Consider the following 26,200-nt stretch of genomic DNA (forward strand, 5'->3'; position numbering starts at 1 on the left):
ATTTAGTTAATAAAATTTAATTCACTTAAGGAAAAAACGTAATTTTATATATGGCAGAAAGAAAAAAAAATGTTTGATTATGTTTAACTTAATTTATTTGATTTACTATAAAAATTGTATTTACTTAATAAAAAAAACTCTAAAAACAACTTTGTAATTTTCAGAAATATATTTTTAAATTATTTTTAATTTTGTTAATAAAATTGTATATAAAAACTCTAAAAATGACGTTGTATAGTTATAATAGTTCCAGTATTTTTTTAACAATTAAATCAGCCAACAAAATATATGTGATTAAATACTGCATTTCTATTATTTGTTTACATTTATATATTTACATAGATGTTTTTAAATAAATTAAATAACTAATTAATTAATTAAAATATAAAATATTATAGAACAAAAAAAATAATAATAATAATTATTATTATTATTATTATTATTATTATTATTATTATTATTATTATTATCCATCGCCCAGTCTTGGTGCCTCTTGTCATTTATTTGATTTTATTTATTTATTTTTTGCATTGCCCAGCCTTGGTGTACTTATGAAATTTATATATGAAAAAAAATATAAAATTGTTTAATTATTTTTATCTAAATTAAATTTAGTTGTTAAAATTCCATTTACTGAATTAAAAAAAATGTACTTTGTATACTGTATAATAGTTTCTGTATTTTATTTTTTCCATTGTCCAGCCTTGGCGCCTCTTGTAATTTTATTTTACTTTACTCTGCTTTACTTTATTTTTGCTTTGCCCATTCATTCTTTTCTTTTCTTTTGCATTTCCCAGGCTTGGTGCCTCTTGTGAATGTATGAATTGTATATATGCCCAAAAATATAAAACTGTTTGCTTATTTTTAACTGAATTAAATTAAATTAAATTAGTTGTTCAAATCTAATTTATTTAATAAAAAACTCTAAAAGACTTTGTACACAGTTATAATAGTTTCTGTATTCCAGTAACTACATTTCTTTTTATAACAATTAAATCAAAATATATGCAATTAATATAAAATTAAATACTTAATTTCTTTGATTGGTTTTCTTAATATATATATATATATATATATATATATATATATATATATATATATATATACTTATATATTTAAATAGATGATTTTTTTTTATAAATGAAATGACTAATTAATTGGTAATATATAATGATTATATAGATGATTTTTTTTTATAAATGAAATGACTAATTAATTGGTAATATAATATATTTTTTATTTTATTATGGTTATTTTCATTGCCCAGCCTTGGTGCCTCTTGTGATTTTTAGTAGCTTTTTTTGCTTAGCTGTGAAAGTTTGTTAGCTTAATTAGTTGGCTTGAGTCTGGTGAGATTTGGAAGGATTTGTAACCGTGTTGTGTTTGTGTCAGTGTGCGACTCTGGCACGGATGAGTTTCCTCTCCGAAGCCAGAGACAACAGACTGACACCCCAGTGAACGTGAATGTGTGTCTCATTAGCAGCAGATGCCCTCTCATCACTCACAGCAGCGCCGGTCTGTGAGTCAACCGCGTTTGATGCCGACCGCTGGGGGATTCACGCCGGCTTCGTCGGCTCTGACTCCAAACGCTTTTCCGAGACGTTGTGCCGTCTGTCATGTTTGTCGGCGTTCATCCGACCGGATCCGCGTCACTGACACTCGTTAGAATGGAGAGGAACACGCAAACACACACGGAGATGAAGAGCGCGGGTCGAGGCCTTTCCGCGTCCGGCTCCAATCTCAGCCTCATTAGCGGAGGGACGGCGAGCCCCGATAATCATCTGAGTGAGAGAACGACTCGGAAGAGCTTTAATGAAACATTCATTATTCCTTCCTTCTGTCTTTCTCTTTGGGCTGCGATGCCCTCACCACACACCTAAACATGTTCCTTTCATTTGTTGTTGCCACAAAGCAAGACCCGAAAATGAAGACCGTCTCATTTCCTTTATAGCATCAGTTCCGTCACTTTCATCTGTCGTCGAGGCCGGGTATTTTTACAGAGACTCACTCAAACTACTGCGTGGGAAATACTGAGAAATGTCTGATACTGATAGTCTTGGGACTTTGTGGGAAGGTTAATGAACTCAAACCCATGCTTTTATTAAAAAAATAAAAATAAAAACTGATTAAAAAAATTATAAAAAAAATTAAATGTAAAATAAACAAATTGAATTAAATTAAATGTAAAATAAAATAAAATAAAAACACTTGTTTCAAATATGAAAAACAAAAAAAGTAAAATAAAATATAAAATAAAAACACTTGTTTCAAATATAAAAATAAAAATGTAAAATAAAATGAAATAAAATAAACATGTAAAATTAAATATAAAATAAGAAATGTAAAAAATAAAATATAAAATGAAAAATTAAATGTAAAACAAACAATAAAATATATAAAAAGAATTAAAATAAAAAAAATTCAAAAAATGCTTTTCAAAAATAAAAAATAAATAAAAAAATACAAAAAATGTAAAATAACAAATAAAATAGAAAAAAAAGTACAATAAAAATAAAAAATGTAAAATAGAATATAAAGCAATAAAAAGCTAAAATAAAATAAAATGTAAAATATATATATATATAAGATGAATTTAATTATATAAAATAAAACGTACAATAAAAAGTAAAATAAAATATAAATTAAAAAAAATATATATAAAATGTAAAAAATATTTCAAATGAATTCAAATATAAAAAATAAATTTAAATATACAATAAATTTAAATTAAAAAATATATAAAATGAATTGAAATATAAAAAATAAAATAGGAAAAATTTATTGTTTCATGCATGCACCAATTTGCAGCCACATATATATATATATATATATATATATATATATATATATATATATATATATATATATATATATATAATAAACCATTAAAACAAAAACAAGATTTGTGGGAAGGTTCATGAACTCAAACCCACGCTTTTCAAAATGCATAATGTGTTGATAACTAGAAGATATTAAACAGCACTACACTTCTTGAACATCTTTAGATTTTTTTAACAAACCAAAAAAAGTTGAAATTGGGTCAAGAAAAGAAAAGAAAAAAAAAAAAAAAGAGTTCAGAGACTTTTTAAATGATCCAGAAATCCACATGAAAACAGACGAAACACTGGAAACTGACACCGATGAGCTGGAGATGTGGGTGGAACGTTCTCCAATATTTTCCGCTTTTATTACATCTCAAACACACAAGCAAACAATTGTTCTGATGTGATGAACATCAGGTCACACAGAGCACTTAACCGCCGCAGTGATGCGTTTCCTGTGTAAATGCCGAGATAAGAACGGGATGAGAAGATCTCAGACGTTAATGAGCTTGCACAGGAGGAGCAGAGCCAGATCAAACCACTCCTCATCCTCAGGGATGAAGGGAAGGAAAGCCTACACCACATTAAAGAACAGCGCAGGGGCAACGAGAGGATATACAGCTCTTATCAACGCCTTTCAGTTTCTAATTAGCAGCTCAAAAACATAGAAAAGCGACAGGACTCTCGCGCTTGACAACAGTCGTGGGCGGAGAGCAGGAGACGCGGCGAACGATCAGTGAAATAAACCGAGCAAACGTCGCAGAGAGAGAAATCTAGGCCTGTCAGAAGAAAACAGCGTCACGTTTGGCTCACTAATGCAAATGAAATATTGACGTTCTTTGGACAGCCACTTCACTGCGTTCCTCTCTAATGATGCTCTGGTTTATATTGCGGGGAAGCATATTGATCTTGAGAGAAATATTAAACATTGATTTGTGGTTTGAAAGCTAGAAATTGTGAGCGTTGAAACGTATGTCATGCCTTGGCAGAAAAAAGAGGTGCGTGCCAATTCAGAGAATGAAATTTGCTGCCATTAAATGGAAACATGAAGAGCTTATGGAGACGAAAATAGGTTTAATTCTACAGACCTAGAAATGAGCTTTTTCACAATATGATAGGAGTGTCAGTTCTAAGAAAAATAGATAAATCACAGAGAATCAGTGAATAAATGTGTCAATACGGCTTAGAAACAAAAACTTTTTTTGTTGACTACTGATTCAAATGTATTAAAAATACCAATATTTACTAGAAAAAAAAAGATATTTTTTTCTTAAATATATGTAATTAAAATATTTATAAAAAATATATATGTTTTTGTAAATGCGTAATGAAAATAATATAATAATATACATTATTAAATGTGTAAGTACAGCTTAGCAACAAAAACTGCTTTTTTAAATGTATTAAAAATACAAATATTTACTTATATATATATATTTTTTTCCAAGTAAATTAAATAAAGAACAAAAAAATAATTATTAAAAAATATAATTTTTTTATAATTGTTACCTAAATTATATAATTTGCAATTTGCATAGTCATTTTATATTTTTTGACGTACTGATTTAAATGTATTGAAAACACAAATATTTAATATTTACTATAAATATATACACTAAAGTAAATATTTGAACAGTTTAAAAACATTAAAAAAATAAAAAAATAAAATAAAATATATACAATTTGTGGGATGGTTCATGAACTCAAACCCACACTTTTCAAAGAAAAAGAAAAAAAAAGTCAAATAAAATATTTTTAAAAAGGTAAAATAAAAAAACATTTTTTATGTAAAATAAACAAATTTCATTAAATGTTTTAACGTTTAAAACTGATAAAATGCATTATATAATAATTTATTATAATTGTTGCCTAAAACATACAATTTGCAATTAACAGTCATTTTTTTATTTATCATCATTTAATTAGTAAAAATCAATAATGTATTTAAATATACAAATGTAAACAAATAAAGATGCAACATTTATATATATTTTAAACACATAATATATTTTATTAGCTGATTCAATTAAAATAAAACCAAATTTTACTTACTGAAATACAGAAATTATAATTATTTACAGTGCTTTTTATAGTTTTTTTTATTAACTAAATAAAATGTATTAACTAAAAAATAATCAAACATTTTTAGATTTTTTGGCATATATATCATTAATTAAATATTTCAAATATATATTAAATATATATTAAAAATGTATTATATATTTAAAAATGTATTATCTTTTTATTACATGTATATGTAATTTATTACATTTCTTGCATGAAGATGCACAACATATTTACAAGCATATTTTGCTAGAAGATCTACAGCGTTTACGTAGTAGTATTTTATTTACGTAGTTTCAGCTTTTTCTGTTGCCAAGGCATTTAAAAAAAAAAAAAAATAATAATAATAATAATAAAAAACATGCAGTGGATATTCTTCCATTTCCACTCATCAATAGTTGCCTGTCATGTCTTGAGAGTCAAAAGCAATCTGTTTCTGAGTGGTAATATAATGAAAGACTCACATTCCTCTCTTCAATCACATTAACAGACAGAGAGCGAATTTTAACACTCAAAGAGCTTTAACGTATTTCACGAATGTGACGCATCCACAGTGACGAGTTTATTTTGCAGATGGCAAACAAAGAGCTGCCATTCAACGTGACAAATGAGGTGAATGAACCGCAATGCTTTCCTGTTGATTTCATGCACTAGACGTCTTTCAGAAACATGTTGAATTGAGGTTATAAAGCACTGAATTGCATATAAACTGTGTTTGGGTTCATGAGAGTGGAAGGTTACGTAAGGTGTGTGTTACTGAGGACTCTGTGTGTGTGTTGGTTGTGTGTCTGGCCTTTGCATTCAGGCGCAGCGCAATGCAGCAATTAGCAAATTAATCACACAGCACAACCTGGTAATTATGCCCTTATCAATATGACCATGTTCTCGCTACAGAGAGACACGTACAAATCACTCATTATCTCAATAAGTCTCAAGAAGCTCTTTGAACAAGCCACTTTGAGTTTCTCTGAGAGCGACTCTCATGATAATTTGGCAGTAGTTTATGGAGCTTTGTAGTTTAATGTTGCAGGAGAGATCCTGTTTATGTTAAACCGCTGTCAGTCAGATGCTGTTTTTTTTTATTTCTTTTTTCATTTTCATTGCCCTCACAACAAATGTTTTTATTTATTTATTCAATGTATTATTTTTATTTTTTGTAGTAATTAAAAAAAGAAAAAATTAATAATAATAATAATAATAAATTATTATTATTATTATTATTATTATTATTATTATTATTATTATATTACAGCAAAAATTATAAATTATACAGATTTATGTCATTATTATTTATTATTAGTAGTAGTATTATTAATATGATTGGTACTACTATTACTACTACTACATTTATGGTGTAAAATGTGCATAAAGAAATAATATTCTAATATTTATGCTAAATTTAAGAGAATATTAAATTTTTGGCTTAATTTCCTATATCTAATGTTTATTATTTATTACAAAAAAATTCTAAATTTAAGATTTTTTTAAACAAAATTATGTTGTTATAATAATTCTAATAATAATAATAATAATAATAATAATTATTATTATTATTATTATTATTATTATTATTATTATTATTATCATTATTATTATTATTATGGTCTAAATAGGCTTAATTTTCTTTATGTACCTTATACATATTTATGCAAAATTTAAGATAATATTTTTTAAACTAATAATAATAATAATAATAATAATATTTTGTTGTCAAAATTTGTTGGCTCAGTTTTCTATATCTAATGTTTATTCATTTATTTAATGTATTTTATTTTTTAGGTATATTGTGGATTTTATATACGTTTTAAATATATTTTAATTTATAGATTTTTGTAATATTTTACATTTTATATATGCCTTTTTTAACATTTATCATGTCATTTTTTTACACTCACTTAACAAATAAACAGAAAATCTAAATTCTACCAAAAATAAATATATAAAATTAGTAAAATAAATAAATAAAAATATTTTTATGGTTTAATTGTTTTGGATAAATTTTCTGTAACTAATGATTATTTAATGCATTTTATTATGTTATTTAATTGCATTTTTGTATTTTATATGTTTCATATATATTTTAATTTATATATTTGTGTAATTTTATACACTCACAATTTATTTAATGCATTTTATTTTATATATTTTTGTGGATTTTATATATGGCAATTTTATTTATTTATTTTTTTTATATTTATCTTGCCATTTTTTACACTCACTTTACTGATAAATAGAAATCTAAAAATTAAATTCTACCAACAATAGGTATGTAAAATGAGTAAAATAAATAAATAAAAATACTATTACAAATATTTTTATGGTCTAAATTTTTTGGATTAATATTCTATATCTATATCTTATTTAATGCATTTTATTTTAAGTATTTTTGTGTATTTTATATATATATATATATATATATATATATATATATATATATATATATATATATATATATATATATTTTTTTTTTTTTTTTTTTTTTTTTTTTTTTAAATAAATGAGTAAATATTGTGTAATACATATAATTGTAAAAAAAAAGACTGCTATAATTAAACTGCATCATATCAGAAATATCCACATTATATCAACCACCAGCCACAATCAGCTCAAGTCGACTTGTCGTGTTTTGGAAAAGGCCTTTTAAAACAGCTTATCCAGTCACATCTTAGAACTACAAACACAAAGACCAGATCAAATCCAGTGTACTGGTCTGTAAGTACACAAACACTCTCTCCTTCAAGAGACTGAAGTTTGTCCAGTCTGCTGGAGTGAAATAATCCCACTCTCCATCACATTCCCTCTTCCATCCTCATCTCTCCATCTCTGCTCTCTAATGGTGGAGTTTAATGTGACTGATCTGAGGAATCAGATGTGTGGAGGACGCTGGATTATCTCCAGAGGATAAATCCCACAATGCAACACCCGCAGAGGGCCGCACACTTACACACTCATCTTTACACAGCCAGCAACATCAACTCTACAAACTATACTCTACAGGGACACTGAGAAAGAGAGAAACATAGTGAAATACATCACAGATCATTAAGCTTCTCATTTGTAGAACCTGAAGATCTGAATTCAGTGCTTTACAGCAAAGGAAAATACAACAAAACAGCAGCTTTAAACCATCTGGAAACTCAATTGTGCCACTGCTACCTTTCTTCAACACATAAAATGCAAAGATAATGAACAAAAATGCTTGAGATGTCAGCGGAAAAAAGCCAAAAGCCAAGAAGTTAGAAAAATGCAATTTTGACTATTTCTTCAATTTTTTATTTTATTTTATTGTATTTTTTTCTATTTGTGTACAGAAATAAGCCTAAATTTAAAAGACTATTTTACAAAAAGGAACAATAATAGTAATAAAATTATTATTATTATTATTATTATTATTATTATTATTATTATTATTATTATTGCTAATGATAATAAAATGTAGCCAAATGTACCATAAAGGTATTATTATTAATATTAATATTATTATTCATATTCATATTCATATTCATATTATTATTATTATTATTATACCTTTATGGTCTAAAAAAAGCTTATTTCTTCATGCACATATATATTTATGCTAAATGTTTTTTTTTTTTTTTTTTTTTTCAGGGGAAAAAATAAAATAAAATACTTATGGTCTAAAACAGGCATCATTCATTTTAATAATAAATAAAATTAATAATAATAATAATAACAACATGAAGCCTATTCTAGATCATAAATGTAATATTATTATTATTACTACTAATACTATTATTCATTTATGGGCTAAAAAAGGCTTTATTTTCTTCATGCACCATATGGAAAATTTAAGAAACAATTTTTTTTTTTTTTTTTGGGGGGGGGGGTAAAAACAAAAAAACAAACAAGCAAAACAAAACAAAACATTTTTTTATAAAATATTTAATTTAATTTAATTTAATTTAATTTAATTTAATTTAATTTAATTTAATTTAATTTAATTTAATTTAATTTAAGATTTATGGTCTAAAATAGCCATCATTATTTTTAATAATAAATAATAATAACATGAAGCCTATTCTAGATCATAAATGGTAACATTATTATTAATAATATTATTCATTTATGGGCTAAAAAAAGACTTCATTTTCTTCATGCACCATATGCTAAATTTAAGAAAAAAATAAAAATAAAGTAATAAAACAAAACACAACACAATACAGCTCTTCTGGCTTTTCTTTCATTTTTTTTATAAAACCTTTATGGTCTAATATAAGTTTCATTAATTTATTATAATAATAATAATAATACTTTTTTGAAAAACAGTATTTAGTATTTAGCCCTTAAAAAAAATCTAAGTAGTAAAAAAATATGGTCTAAAATGTTTACCCTAATTTTCTTTATGAAATATATACATATTCATACTTCGATATTAGGGTGAACGTCAGTATGACCTTTCAGTAGTCTAATAAACAGTCTCTAATTACTTGTAAATACATATTCTTGGTCTTACTGTGCATAACTCATCTGTGCATGTCTTAAAAAAGTTATTATAATATCAATTTAGACACAGTTTCAGCAGACATGCATTCCATTTTGCCTCAATTCTGGGATGCAAAAGCTACTTTTTATGATCCAATGAATTCTCAAATAGACAAAAACTAAGTCCTAAACCACTAATAAAATATCCTGATTGATTCAGAAATCGACTTGACTGAAAATCTGACTTGTGTAGTATGCATGTCCAGTATTTTTATACTAAACCTGCAATTTTTGTGTCTCTGTGTTGCAGTGTGGAGCTGGACTTTAAACTGCAGGAAGACAAGCTCCAGCCTCTAATGAAGAGACTGTGTCCCACCGAGGAGTCCCCGTTCCCCCCTCTGCCGTATCCTCAGGAGACCATCGGCTCCACGCCTAAACGCAAGTCCAAAGCGGAGGCCAAGAAACACGCGCGCTGGAAACTCTGGTTTCTGTGACGGCAGGATTACATACACGACTCACCATTATATTTTCCATACAGGAGCGACAGAAAGCATCGCTACAGGAGCATCAGTTCACCGCTTTCTGATCAGGATGATTCAGGAAAATCCCATCAGATTGATTTTTGGTTTTTGCCCCTTTGGTACCTTAAGGACGCGAGTACTGAACTTGGTTTTGGAAATATCGCAGCTAGTATTAATATAAAATATATGTGTGTATATTTATCAGAATAATGGAATTTTCTCCTGGGAAAATGAAAAAAAGGAATAATGAGACTATTTCCCTCACGCTGAGTGTGAAGTTATTATTTCAAACTGGATCAATAACAAATCTTGTTTTGCAATTCCTTTTTTTTTTTTTTTTTGGTCGTCATCCTGCTTTTTGGGAAATCAGGAGGATTTAAAACACGAACCGGACTTTTCATTTCAGTCTTCTCTTTCTCATGGAAATCGCAGCATTAAATCGAAGCACAACTCTTCAGATGCACTGGATGATGTTTCTCACAGAGAACTTAATGGATATCGAGAACAGAAAACTAACCAGAGGATGTAATTATTTGCAGCCCAAAACGGTGAAGCCACAACAAGGGGATTTATACAGAAATACTACAAGCCTCTGTGAATTCATATAAACTTTCATACACTATTATTACCAGGATAAAAAAACAATAAGGAAAAAAGTATGACTTATTTTTCTAGATTCGTAATAATCACATTTAAAGATTTTCTAGACACTATATATATATATAAACTTCTCTCACTTATTGGATTTTTGAATTATATGAAGCATTTTCAACTCAACGTCTGTTCATTTCAAATCATTTAATTTCACATGATGTTCTTTGGAGTGCATTTCAACAGTGTTCCAGAAGTATCTTTTTCCCATTCATTTTTCTCATAGGGACTGTTTTAAGCCATGAACGAAATCAACCAGCTACGGAGAGCATCACAAGCAAAAAAAAGACTCATTTGAAAAGATTTGCTTGCTGTGACTCTCGGATTGGTGGAATTTTCTTGGATTGGTAATGTAGTTTCCCACCACTGATTCCACTGTTAAATTGTAGGTGAAATAATGTGAAGTGGGGGTTCAACTAAAGCATATATGTGACCCTGGAGCACAAAACTATTCATGAGGGTCATCTTTTTTTTTTTTTTTTTAAGGCGAGACTAAAGGTGAAAAGGGGGAAGGAAAAAAAATAATTACATAATAGTTTTTTGCCTTACCTAGTTGAATGATTATATTGATAATTGCAAACATTTTTTGTATTACGAGTTTTTTAAATGTTAGGATTAAAAATGCAAATGAGGCATTATTTAATTAAATATTCGCTAATTTGAATAAACACCTCAAACATCAAATCTAAACACTGGATTAAGACAGTTTAAAAATTCTTGTTTATTTATTTTTTTAATATTAGAGTCAAAAGTTTTTTACAAAGGGAAAACTATATATATATATATATATATATATATATATATATATATATTTGACAGTGGAATCAGTGGTGGAAAACTACATTACCCATAATGCATATATATATATATATAAATTATAAGTTTCATTCATTTGAAAAGATTTGATTGCTGTGACTCTCTGATTAGTGGAATTTTCTGTAAAGCATTATGGGTAATGTAGTTTTCCACCACTGATTCCACTGTTAAATTTCAGGTAAAATAATGTGAAGTGGAGGCTTCAACTAAAGCATATATGTGACCCTGGACCCTATTCATAAGGGTCTTTTTAAGGTGAGACTGCAGGTGAATAGGGTTATTAAAAAAAAAAAAAAAAAAAAAATTATATTAATTAATATAATATAATATAATAAGTTAATATAATATATAAGTTATTCGCCTTAACTAGTTGAATGATTATATTGATAATTGCAAACATTTTTTGTATTACAAGTTTTTTTAAATGTTAGGATTAAAATGCAAATGAGGCATTATTTAATTCAATATTCACTCATTTGAATGAACACCTAGTACATTAAATCCAAACACTGGATGAAGTCAGTTTCAAAATTCTTGTTTAATATTTTTTTTTAATATTAGAGTCAATTCATAAATCAGAAATTACTTAGAACAGACACTATGCTAAATATTGCTATATATTTTTACAATTTGGGGGGAATAAAATGTTGTATATAATCAAGCAAATTATATATGAACAAATCCCTCTGTAAAAACCTTTAGGATACAGACAGGAATAAAAATATAAAAAGTTTGATGTGTTTAAGCGCTACTGAAAAAAAAAATCCGGCCTTTAAAAATATGTACTGTAATTGAAACCTATTGACACAAATAGATAAAGTGCTATAGAAGAAACAAGCAACAGTGTATTTTTGATGTTTTCTCTGCACTAGTCTGAAAAAAAAAAAACACTATGAAAAACCAAAAAGCCCAAAATCTCAAACCTGACAGGTGCATGAAAAAACAGTGCTTTAAATTTAATTACATTTATATTTTATTAAAAAAATAAGCTTTCTATTGATGTATGGTTTGTTAAAATAGGACGATGTTTGGCTGAGATGCATCTATTTGATAATATGCAATCTCAGTGTACCACAAAATCGAAATATTGTGAAAATCAACTTTAAAGTTGTCCAAATAAAGTTCTTAGGTAATGCATATTACTAATCAAAAATTAAACTGATATATTTACAGTAGGAAATTTACAAAATATCTTCATGGAACATGATCTTTACTTAATATCCTAATGATTTTTGCCATGAAAGAAAAAAATATTATTTTTACCCATAAAATGTATGGTTGGCTATTGCTAAAAATATACCCGTGCGATTTAAGACTATCTTTGTGGTCCAGGGTCACATATTATTGATTACCAAACTCAGAGCTCACAGTAGGTCTGTCTTTAATAAGTTATTGTTAAAAACCAATTTCCCTATGGAGAAAATGAATGGCATTTTACTTCTGGAACACGACTGTTGCACTCTATTACAACTACAGGCGTAATCATGGAAACATAAGCAAACAATCACTATTTTGTGACAGGAAGTCATGTGATAATCACCATAAAGCTGCAATCAAACTAGACTTGGTGAACTGGTATATTAGATATTTGGCCAATACAGGCTCTAAATGTCTCAGATTGAGCTGTTGGTGCAATATAAAATAGAAAGCTGTTGCAGGAAAGTAGATTAGATTTATATTTTATTGTTTTGAATTTATTTTGAATCTATTTTACCTTAAAAAAAAAAAAAAAAAAGAATCCCTAAAGTGTGACATCACATCCTGTCTAGTGCGACTGCACTCTCTACACCTGCACTGAATCAAATAATGTTCCTGCTGTGAAAATGATGAAGAACATCAGAGCAAATAAGATCTCCTGGAGCGTATGTATGCGTCACGGGTCTCAGAGAGTAATGAAAGCAGGTCAGTTTATCTTCTGTGTTCAAAAGACTGCTCCGAACAGAGAGAAGAAATTCAGTCACAGGTGGGAAAAGAAAAAAAAAAACATTCAGGTGATACTTCAAAAGAGACACAGAAATGATATATTGCATAAAGAAAATGAAGTAAAAAATGAAAAGAACCCTTTTTTGACAATTAAACAGATTTTACCCAGAATTCTCATTACCTTTAATAATAAATTCATACCTATGGAACAAATTAATCTAATTAATAATATCTAATAATATTAGCAATTTAAAATATAATTTTAAAATGATATATACAGTTGAGGTCAAATGTTTACAGTCTCCATTTAGAATCAGCAAAATGTTAAATATACCAAACTGCATGTTATTGTTTATTTACTACTGACCTGAATAAGATATTTCACATAAAAGACGTTTACATATAGTCCACAAGAGAAAATAATAGTTGAATTTATAAAAATGACCCTGTTCAAAAGTTTACATAGACTTGATTCTTAATACTGTGTTGTTACCTGAATGACCCACAGCTGTTTTTTTGTTTAGTGATAGTTGTTCTTGGGTCTGAACAGTTCAACTGTCTGCTGTTCTTCAGAAAAATCCTTCAGGTCTCACAAATTCATTGGTTTTCCAGCATTTTTTGTGTATTTGAACCCTTTCCAACAATGACTGTATGATTTTGAGATCCATCTTTTCACACTGAGGACAACTGAGGGACTCATATGCAACTATTACAGAAGGTTCAAACGCTCACTGATGCTTCAGAAGGAAACACGATGAATTAAGAGACAGTAGTGTGAAAACTTTTGAACAGAATGGAGATTTTTCTTATTTTGCCTAAATATCATATTTTTTCATTTAGTACTGCCCTTCAGAGGCTACAGAAGATAGTTACATGTTTCGAAAAAGACAAAATAAGTTCAATTTACCCTGATCTTCAAATTCCAAAAGTTTTCTCTTAATGCATCGTGTTTTCTTCTGAAACATCAGTGAGTGTTTGAACCTTCTGTAATAGTTGCATATGAGTCCCTCAGTTGTCCTCAGTGTGAAAAGATGGATCTCAAAATCATACAGTCATTATTGGAAAGGGTTCAAAAACACAAAAATGCTGAAAAACCAAAGAATTTGTAGGATTTTTCGCAAGAATAGCAGACAGTTTAACTGTTCAGGACAAACAAGGGACTCATGAACAACTATCACTAAACAAAAAAACCCAACAACAACTGTGGATTATTCACGTAACAACAGTATTAAGAATCAAGCGCATGTAAACTTTTGAACAAGGTCATTTTTATAAATTCAACAATTATTTTCTCCTGTGGACATCTTTTATGTGAAATATCTTATTCACGTCAGTACTAAATAAACAATAACGTGCACTTTGTCCTGTATGATCCCTCTTATTTTGGTCAAATAATTAACATTTTGCAGACTCTGAAAGGGGGATGTAAATGTGTATGCATGTTTATTATTTGAATGCTTTTATTTTCTATTTTATGATAATATTCATTTCAACATTATAATGTAATACTAAAAATTACGGTAATGAGTACTGCAGGGGGAAATATGCTTAATTGTAAATTTAATGTCAGTAGAAAAATTCTTGAACATAAAAAGGGTTCATTTTCTTTAAGCTATATATGATTTCTTTGCTTTTGGATAGAATAATAGATGTCTTGTGTCATTAAAACTCACTCAAATGGCCAAAAAATAGAGAGAGGTGAAAAAAACGAGAATCTCACACAACCTTGCATCATTTCTACAAGCACTTCGATGCTTAAACATCTCTCAGCTTCAGCAGGCACACCGACAGTCTAAAGGGAGAAAACAGCTTGTTTTTTCCTGACAACATACAGGCCACATACACCGCAAACTGACAAACGCATTTATCCATCAAATGAGTCGAGACGCGCACCGCCGTCTGTGTGATTTGATACCGCTGCAGCATTTCAGATGCATTAACTAGTTGTTTGGTCTGGTTCTGTATGCACGACGTGGATTAGATAAACATTCAGTTTTCACCACCAGTGAGTGAAATGCAATGCAATGCAAAGAACTCAGTGTATACAGAACCAGAGTGAAAGCCTTACGGATAACCACACATCCCTTTTTGAATGAAAAATATCTAGCAAAACAGGGTTAAAATCATCTCCACCGATACTGAGCCCACGGAGTGACATCACAAGAGCAAAGCTTTGTGGGAATGTCACAGCAGAGGCCAAAAACAGCATCCCGTCTGCAGATACGTGCCAAAGTCTTTTAAAAAGGGCAAAATAATCCACTTGACTGACAAAAAAACCACAGCATCTCCACTGAATTCACTCTCTCCCTGTTGGCAACTTTTCGAGCTCCTCTCGTATCACAGCGGTTGTGGTTCTCAATAGCTCTACTGTAGCCTAAAGAGACGATTAGATGTTTTCTGTTCCTTAAAAAAAAGTGCAATTGATTTATTATGTGCAATATTGTGTATTTTATACAGTTTTTAAAACTATTTACTATACAAAATAAAACATGAAAAATACAAAGAGTGGCTGTGTTGTCTGTCTGACGCTTCAGTGCACGCACTTCTGGATGTATAATGCATTTTAAAGGTTTATTTTATTCAATTGTTTAAAAAGAAAACTAATAAAGTTATATAAATAAATCTGTAAAAAATTGTTTTGATAAATTCAAAGCAAAAATAGTATTTAGTGTATAAACAAATGATTTATTATTATTATTGCATATAATATGAAATTGTGCATTTTTAAAATTGAATTAAATTAAAGGCCAAAAATAAATAAATAAAATAAAATAAAATGAAATAAAATGAAATAAAATGAAATAAAATAAAATAAAATAAAATAAAATAAAATAAAATAAAATAAAATAAAATAAAATAAAATAAAATAAAATAAAATAAAATAAAATAAAATAAAATAAAATGGCCAGGTGACTTAAAGTTCAATAATATAACAAAATAAAATGGCCAGGTGACTTAAAGTTTAAAAAAATAAATAAATAAAATAAAACACAAAACAAAATGAAATTAAATAAATTGGCTACGTGACTTAAAGTTCACTAAATTAAAATAAATAAATAAAACTTGAAAAAATAAATAAAATTAAGGCCAAAACACATTATACAATTCTAAATTAAATAAAGAAAGAAAAATTATGGCCAGGTGACTTTAAAATAAAATAAAATAAAATGGACAGGTGACTTAATAAAATAAAATGACTTAAAGTTCACTAAATTAAAATAAATTAAAACAGAAAAATTCAATTCAATTCAGGCCAAAAATAATAGAATAGAATAGAATAAAACAAAACAAAACAAAACAAAACAAAACAAAACAAAACAAAACAAAACAAAAAACACAACAAAACAAAACAAAACAAAACAAAACAAAATAAAATAAAACAAAATAAAATAAAATAAAATAAAATAAAATAAAATAAAATAAAATAAAATAAAATAAAATAAAATGGCCAGGTGACTTAAAGTTCAATAATATAACAAAATAAAATGGCCAGGTGACTTAAAGTTTAAAAAATAAATAAATAAAATAAAACACAAAACAAAATGAAATTAAATAAATTGACTACGTGACTTAAAGTTCACTAAATTAAAATAAATAAATAAAACTTGAAAAAAATAATAAAATTAAGGCCAAAACACATTATACAATTCTAAATTAAATAAAGAAAGAAAAATTATGGCCAGGTGACTTTAAAATAAAATAAAATGGACAGGTGACTTAAAATAAAATGACTTAAAGTTCACTAAATTAAAATAAATTAAAACAGAAAAATTCAATTCAATTCAATTCAGGCCAAAAAGAATAGAATAGAATAGAATAGAATAGAATAGAATAGAATAGAATAGAATAGAATAGAATAGAATAGAATAGAATAGAATAGAACAGAACAGAACAGAATAGAACAGAACAGAACAGAACAGAATAAAATAAAATAAAATAAAATAAAATAAAAAACAAAAAATAAAGGCCAGGTGACTTAAAGTTCACTAAATTAAAATAAATAAAATTAAATAACAGCCAGGAGACTTAATAAAATACATAAATTCATTGTTTGTTCATGTTAGTTCGCAGTGCATTAACTAATGTTAACAAACACAACTTGTGATTTCAATAATGTACAAAATGTAAATAATTAAGGTTAATAATTGCTGCAGAAGTATTGTTCAATCACATAGTTTTAATAATAAATTCAAAGCAAAAATAGTATTTAGTGTATAAACAAATTATTAATCATTGCTGCATATGATATGAAATTGTCCATTTTTTCACTTTGTAAGAGAAGAAAGAAACTATTTAATTCAAATGTGGTAAATAAATCAGAGTTAGCTGACATTAAGCTCTACTAGACCACAGATGGTAATTGCTGGAATGTGTATTATGTGAGAAAAGCAGCTTTTGATTTAAAAGGAAGTGAGATCAGTTCCTTGTCAGGTTCACCATTTCGTCCACCCAGATTACACTGGATAAGAATAAACCCACTGCTGCGATCTAGGAACAGCAGGGAGAAAATAAATAAATATGCGAGTAAAAATATAGCGCCGATGGCTACGATTCACTCCAGATGGCAACAGTAAGTTCATGAGATTGATTCTGTGGAATTACTTAATATTAGTACAAAGCCTGATGTGAGGATCAAGATAACAGTGATGAGAAAGAGAGTGTTTTAGAAAAACATTTGAGGCAAAAATAAATAAATAAATAAAAACTTACTAAAAAATACAAGCAATAAAAATGAAAACAAAGAAAAAGTCATAAAGAGGAAACCCTTTGTAAAATAAAATTAAAAGAAAAGAATTAATAAAATAAAATATGAAATAAAATAAAATAAAGTAAAATAAAATAAAATGGCCAGGTGACTTAAAAGTTCAATAATATAATGATGGCCAGAAAAATGGCCAGGTGATTTAAAGTTTACAAAATTAAAAATAAGTAAATAAACAAAAAATAATAAAATAATAAAATAAAATAAAATAAAATAAAATAAAATAAAATAAAATAAAATAAAATAAAATAAAATAAAATAAAATAAAATAAAATAAAATAAAATAAAATAAAATAAAATGTAATGGCCAGGTGAAAATAAAATAAAATAAAGATAATGACATGTGACTTAACATTCAATAATACAAAACATAAAATAAAATGGCCAGGTGACTTACAGCTCACAAATTAAATACAATACAATACAATAAAATAAAATAAAATAAAATAAAATAACAAAATAAAATGGTTATGTGACTTAAAGTTAAAGTTCAAAACATTAAATTCAATTAAATTAAATTCAGGCCAAAAAAAATAATAGACTAAAATAAAATACAAATAATGGCAAGGTGACTTAGAGTTTACTAAATTAACTAAACTAAACTAAAACAAAATCTGAAATAAGCCAATATGGACACTGATTATATTATTATTAAAAAAATCAATAAATAAAAATACTGAACACATGTTAAGGCAGATGAGAAGCTGCACTAAGCCACCTGTTTTGAGATTATGTTCCTTTAAAGGGATCCTCAATGTATTTCTCCCCCTCACTTTCATTCCCATAAGCAGAGCAAAGATGACTGAGAGTTATTAACATTCTCCAGGTCACAATGAAGAAGTGTGTGTGCGCTTCCATGTTTATTAAGCAGGGAATTCCCATGCATGCTTGCAGCACCGTTCGGTATTTCCCATGCGAGAGAGTTTGACAAACTCATCTGAAAAGCACTTAAAGGAGGACAGTCAGCAAAAACCTACAGATAGAAATAAATCAAATCCAAAGAGCCTCTCTATCATCACAAATGTATATTTAATGCACAGAGAATGTGGGGAGAATCTAAATCCAAAAGGATTTTGCTGCACCGATGCTGCAGACCGCACCTGCTGTCAGTCCTGCAATGTCAATCAAACAGAGCAGCCAATCAAAAGCCTGCTTCCTCCAACTAACCCCTCCTACTGCAGAGAAATGGGAGGAGCTAAAATACTCTGTATATACGCAAGCACAGATTCTGACAAAGAAGAAACATATATCTATAGCAACTCTCCTGGATGCTATAGATGACGTTTATGATGCTCTTGAATGCAATCTGCAAATCGAGATCTGTAGGACTTTTTTGAAGTTTAAGAAGAACTTTTAACTGGATAGTTTTACTATAAGTGCATATCTGCATGGAGGATGTACGTGTGTGTGTGTGTGTGTGTGTGTGTGTGTGTGTGTGTGTGTGTGTGTGTGTGTGTGTGTGTGTGTGCTGATCAGTCTCATTTAAATTCTACACTCACATCCAGCAAAACCACAGAGAAAAGTTAATGCATAAATCTGAATCCAAGCAACAGAGCCCTGGCGAACAAGGTCAGCGTGAAAGAGCCGCCCACAGAGAGCAAACACACACACACACACACACACACACACACACACTCTTAATGTACTATCAGTCTACACACAATTCAACTGAATCTGCAGCACATGCATTCTTAAACATGCTTATACATAAAAAAAAAAACATATACAGACTGCTTCAATCACAAGGAGTCAAATCTATAATTCTGAGACCTGCATACAGTATATTGAAATTCAGCATTAAATAATGACATGCTTTCATAATTAAAAGCAGGGGCTGGATTTTTTTGTGATTTGTCAAGCAACATTTAAGCCTTTTTTTAATGCCAATTAGATTCAAAATGCTGAATTTAAACTAATTTAAAAATAAAAATTATTTTATTTCAAATAACAATGTTTCAGTAATTTAAGACAAAAATATTTAACTGTCATTTTTATGCGTTAATATAATTAATGCATACTAAATATCACAAATGCATACTTAAAAAATTATTTTATCTCAAAAAGTAGAGAATGGCGCTAGCGACATCAAGGTCATGGGTTCATTTCCCAGGGAAAGCATCAGCTGAAAAAGCCCTTTGCAGCCAATTAGTTTCAAAATGATAAATTGAAAAAAAAAAAAAAAAAAAACTTAATTAAGAATAAGATATATAAATGTTTTTAGCACTGCTTTTTAGTAAATCTTTGTAATGCAAAATAATTAATGCATACTAAATATTACAAATGCATACTTATTTAAAAACAGTTCTTGCATCTCTATAAAGCGTGAATATTTATTTATTATTTTTTAAGCATCAATATAACAAATACATACTAAAACAGCTCAAATAGTAAAGCATAAATGTGTAATTAATGCATGCTTAATTTCACAAATGCTTAATTTCACTTAAAAAAAGTAATTGTATCTCAGAAAGCAGAGCATAGTAGTGCTAGCAACGCCAAGGTTATGGGTTCGATTCCCAGGAAATGCATAAATGGGTTAATATTTATTTTTCTTTTTTTTAAGCATCAATATAACAAATGCATATTAACATAACATACTAAAATAAAAAATGTTATAGCACCACTATTCAGTAAATTACCCCAGCAATGGTTACTTATTATTCTAATGCATCAATATAATTAATGCACACTAAATATAGCAAATACATACTGCTTGTATTTCAAACAGTACATTATGGGCGTTTGAACGCCAAGGTCATGGGTTCGATTCCCAGGGAATGCATGTGAATATTTATTTCTTTTTTAATGCATCAATATAACAAATGCAAAGTAAAAAAGCTCAAATAGTGCCAGCAACACCAAGGCCACAGATTATATTCCCAGAAAAAGCATGATTTGAAAATGCAATTAAAAGTCAATTTGGATAAAAGTGCTGGCCAAAATGCATAAATGTGCAAAAACATACAAATTTGAATATATTACAAAAATCATGCACAGCCTTGTGTAAACATTTACTGGTGATGCAAATGATTTAAAGATTCAATCCAATGAAACTGAACAGATTCACAGAATTGACATTAAAATGTCTTAATTCACTCATACTCTCAAGTCAGAATGAAACTAGTTTATTTGCAGTCTACTATACAGTTTTCATAAACGTTGGATATTTCGCCCAGCCCTCTTCCCGGCAGATGTGCTCGGCTTGGCACACGATCGCACCGCATAAGACAGAGGGATTTACTGCAAAGGTCAGCAAAGAGTATATGAGAGCGATGAATGGGCATTATATGACTCCACCATTACGACTTGAGCATCTGGAGTTTAGAGACCTTTTAACATAAGCTCAGTAGAAAGAAGAGACATAAATCAGAGGTTAGTTCTGTAGTAACATCACAGCGCAGAGCGTCCAGACCTACTTTACTGAACACCAGAGGAGAGAGAATGACGGCGGGGTAATAACAGAGAAAAGGAGGAGATCGGCACGAAAGTACTTCAGCGGCACGTCTGCGAGCAGGCGACAATCACCAGAGAGCAGAGACTATCACACATATGGCCGTAAACGTACTGCTGAAATGCTGCCAATTCAGCTTCAGCAATCTGAAGAGTTAAGTACTGTAACATTACTGGAAAATGCAGTACTGATACAAAATGAGAACATTCATGTTTTGAGGTTTGGTCATCTTGATGCAAAATTACTCCATGTCATTTACTGTGTAAAGCAGTAGTAAACTATACTTACATTAAATACATACAGATCTGGCCATTAAAAATGCGTCTATTTTCACGCGGCAGCCTGCAATTCGGCACGCGTGGGCACGCGTCCTACCGCAGCGGCTTTTTTTGATTTTTTTACAACGTTGTTGCACTTCATATAATATCCACCAGGAGGCGCAAGGAACAACATTCTGTAGCCAAACACCATGGCCAGCTCTAGGGGGCGTTGGTCACAAATACCAGTACCATAGTTCAATGATTCCTCTTTCCTGAAATTATGGTTCAAACCAATAGCAAAAAGATAGCCTATTCATAAGCAGGTGCAGTTGTATTGTTATTTTGTTTTCTTTCTTTGTTTTCCTGACGAACATTTATTAGACTGCATCGGAAATAGAAATGTTAATTTCGGTTATTTTATTTTTCCAACCGACAACTGACGTAAACCGCTAAATTCGTTTTCAGGGATTAATTATACACAAGCAAGAAGCAGCATAAACATCAGAACCTCACGCGCAGAGCTTATGCACAGAGAAAAACCCAATAAACCTATATATAATAATAAATAAAATAGGCCCACATAAGAAATATATGTTTTTCTTTTCTGAATGAATAATAATTTAACAAATTAATAAGTAGCAAGCCTGTATGCAGAATTTTAGGCAATTTCTGTGATGCGCCCTTAAACCAGCATCTTGTTTCCATTATTATTTTTTTTTTACAAATAGCCTACACATCTGTTTTTTTTATTTTTTTATTGTGATTGTACACAAATAACAGAAATATGTAAAATAGCATAGTTTTGAGCAATGCCGTACTCTTGAACGAGTATTGTAAGCTGTATCCACTTTATTAAGGGGAAAAAAAATCAAGTGATCCTGACGGCGCCGCGGGCAGTTAAATAACTCGACAACTTTCACCTTCACAATAAAATACATTATATATTTCAGCGTTTTAAAGCAACATCAAATTAAGATATGCATGTTTAAGAGGTAGTTCGTCTTTTTCTTTTTCTAAGATACACAATTTTAGATACACTGACAATTAATTTGAGTAGAGACAAATAGAAATGGGAAGGATAAATATAAACTACAGTATTTTTGCGATTTTGGTGCTTAGAAATGTATTCTAAGCGGGCAGCGGGCGAATAATATAGTTAATATAGCGCGGAGCGGGTGGATGCGGAATAAAACCTCGTGGAAGCGGGACTGGAAAAGCACTTTGTTATATCCTATAGAGTATAGACTATTTAGATACTTCATCATCAAGCAAAAATTTATTCATAAGCAGGAGCAGTTTTATTTTATTTTCTTTTTTTCCTGATGAACTTTTATTAGACTGCATTGAAAATAGAAATGTTAATTTCTGTTTTTTTTTTTCAAACGACAACCGACGCGTTTAGTTATTAGCCTATTAACGACCAGATTGTGTTAAATTACATTTAAATTTAAATTGAAACGTGGCTGTGTCACATTAATAACAGCTAAATTCGTTTTGAGGGGTTAATTGTACACAAGCAAAAAGCAGCAGAAACATCAGAGCGTCACGCGCAGATCTTATGCACAGAGAAAACCCCAAAAAAGCTGTATGTAAAATAAATAAAAATGCCCATATGCGAAATATAATTTTCTTAATGAATAATAATTTAACAAAATGAAATAAAATAAAATTAATAAGTAGCAAGCCTATATGCAGAATTGTAGGCAATTTCTGTGATGCGCCCTTAAACTAGCATCTCGTTTCCATTTTTTTTTTAACAAATAGCATACACATCTGTTTTTTCATTGTGATTGTACACAAATAACAGAAATATGTAAAATAGCATAGTTTTGAGCAATCCCGTACTCTTGAAGGAGTATTGTAAGCTGTATCCACTTAATTAAAGGGGGAAAAAAGTTTTCCTGACGGCGCCGCGGGCAGTTAAATAACTCGACAAATTTCACCTTCAGAATAAAATACATTATATATTTCAGCGTTTTAAAGCAACATCAAATTAAGATATGCATGTTTAAGAGGTAGTTCGTCTTTTTCTTTTTCTAAGATACACAATTTTAGATACACTGACAATTAATTTGAGTAGCGAGAAATAGAAATGGAGAGGATAAATATAAACTACAGTTTTTATAGAGTTAAAAATTAATTAGGCTAATTTATTTATTTATTATTATTATTATTATTATTATTATTATTATTTTGATTTGTTTTTGCGATTTTGGTGCTTAGAAATTTATTCTAAGCGGGCAGCGGGCGAATAATATAGTTAATATAGCGGGAGCGGGTGGATGCGGAATAAAACCTCGTCGAATCGGGACTGGAAAAGCACTTTGTTATATCCTATAGACTATACTTCATCATCAAGCATGGGCGTCGGAAGCAAAATAAATGTAAAAATGTAAAAACAGAAAACAATACTTTAGTATATGCCATTTTCTGTAGTCTGGTGCCTTTTATTTAATGTTTCTACACAATGCAAATAGGCCATATTTACAAATATTACAAAAGGCTCTTGTGCAACATTTTCAGTGGCGCAAGTGATAATACGAGTAACATATCGTTTTTGACGCGGGAGACCCGAGTTCGCGTCCGCCTTTTGGTGAAATCATTTTCGAAATCGTCTCCCTTTTCACTTATATCATATCGGAAAGGCATTTGTTTATTTGTAAATTAATGAAATAATTGAAAAGTTGAAATAAAGTATCAATTAGGTCACCTAACTTAAGTGTATCTGAGCACTATACTGTACTTTTAGGAGTGTTAATAATTAATTTTATTATTATTATTATTATTATTATTATTATTATTATTATTATTATTATTATTATTATTGTCTTTAGATTTGTTCTTACATTTTTGATGCTGTACATTAAGATGGCGCACTGCCCATGCAGTTTTTTTTTTTTTTCTTAAAAACTAATTGAAGTGAAAGGGAAGAAACCCATGTAGATTTGGCCTAATGTCCATGTAAATACTATAGCCTAGTATTATATCCTAATTTAGAAAATAATTTAGACAAATAAACAGAAGGCTCACTTTTCAAAACAATAAAGCTTATATGACTGACAACGAATACAGTTGTTAAGTATCAAAAGTGCTCCAGTGAGTTATGCAATTTTTCCCCACCTTTTTTCTTTTTCTTTTTTTTAAAGTGGAAAAGTAGTTCTTCTATTTCGAAGAAGTTCGTTAAGCCTGGAACTAGGCTTAAGTCTGTTCTGGGAAACCAAAGGGAAGTGTTTTTTTTTCCGTTTTTTTTTTCAGTTTTCTGAAAAGTAGCCGTTAATGAGGCATCAGAGTTAAGCGGCATGCAGTATAAAGAGCGAAATGTTTATGAATGGCAGAGTGGGGGTGGGGTGGCGTGTTGAATGCTGTCTGTTGCCTTGTTGTAATCAACATTTGGAGACTATTTTGGGGGTGCTGGGGGCGGATTCCGACTGCATTCAGTTGCATTTCGAATTCAGCATTCAAATGCATGCCAGGGAGAAGGGGAAAGCTTTCCTCACTCGCTCCACTTTTTTCAAAACATTAGTGTCCACGGCCCTGACACCAGTGATGCGCGGGTCAGTGGATAAACAACCCGAAACCGATTGCGTTTTCAACTAACCCGCCCGCAACTCGGACCGCCAAATAAAAAAATAAAATATTGTACCCGACCCGCCTCCTGACCCGTATGTTTAATATTAGAGTGATTATGCTGTGGAGATGCGGTCTGAAATATCCTGACATCTGAAATCCATTGGTGTACAAGCTACTTTAAAATAAAATAATGTGTCCTGTTGTAAAGTCGTTGCCGTATTGTTGTGTACGAAGTTCAGATGTTATTATTTTAAGAAATGTATATTAATATGTTTTAGGATTCTCCTTATTTTTGTTTTAGACATCCATCAATTACGGTGAATAAAAAAATGCCGCGCTGGTGGAAACAAGACTTTCGCTTCTTTTGAGACCGGTGTTCGGACGTTTTTCTAAAAAAAAAAAAAAAAAAAAAAAAAACCTGTCATTTATGGTCATAAAAACAGAAGCTGAACATAATTCAAAACTGTAAAGTATTTGCTGAATAAAGAAAACATGAAGGATGCCGCTTAATATTTGGCTTTTACGTGAACTTTAAAGCTTATCCCTCATTCCATTTGTTTTCTTTGTTTTGTAATTTTATATTATTTTCGTGAAATGTATTTTTGCTCAACATGCATTTCTCGTGGCCACGAGTTTAATGAATAAACAAACCTGCGTGACATTAGTAACCCAGAATTATTTGAGATATTTTATTTTGAGTTAAGAAATTATTATATTAATTGTTATAGAAATTAATACAATATTAAATAATTATATAGGCGATGCTGTATATACTAATGCTGTCTGTGCGCAATGTAGACAGCTTTCACAAGTGTTTACATGTATTACATGTAGGCCTACTTCAAATTAAATAGCCCTGCAAGAAACATTTCATGCATCCCACAATCTTGTCCATTGACTGACCTTCTTTTTTTCCG

At 29.3% G+C, this 26,200-nt stretch overlaps 2 protein-coding genes across 2 annotated transcripts in view; one reads left to right on the forward strand and one right to left on the reverse strand.

Annotated features, from left to right (window-relative positions):
• LOC141297990 (inhibitory synaptic factor 2A) overlaps positions 1 to 10,034 on the forward strand; it is a 36,704-nt gene extending 26,670 nt beyond the window's left edge. Inside the window, exon 3 of the mRNA XM_073828480.1 lies at positions 9,640 to 10,034. Within this exon, the coding sequence (XP_073684581.1) occupies positions 9,640 to 9,823 (184 nt within the window). The 3' untranslated portion in view covers positions 9,824 to 10,034. The remainder of the gene's footprint in view (positions 1 to 9,639) is intronic.
• Positions 10,035 to 14,995: 4,961 nt separating this feature from the next.
• LOC141297524 (dedicator of cytokinesis protein 1-like) overlaps positions 14,996 to 26,200 on the reverse strand; it is a 156,818-nt gene continuing 145,613 nt past the window's right edge. The window contains exon 27 of the mRNA XM_073827947.1: positions 14,996 to 15,199. Coding sequence (XP_073684048.1) covers positions 14,996 to 15,199 — 204 coding nt within the window. The remainder of the gene's footprint in view (positions 15,200 to 26,200) is intronic.

Source organism: Garra rufa, chromosome 22 (assembly GCF_049309525.1).
Source record: "Garra rufa chromosome 22, GarRuf1.0, whole genome shotgun sequence".
NCBI lineage: Eukaryota > Metazoa > Chordata > Actinopteri > Cypriniformes > Cyprinidae > Garra > Garra rufa.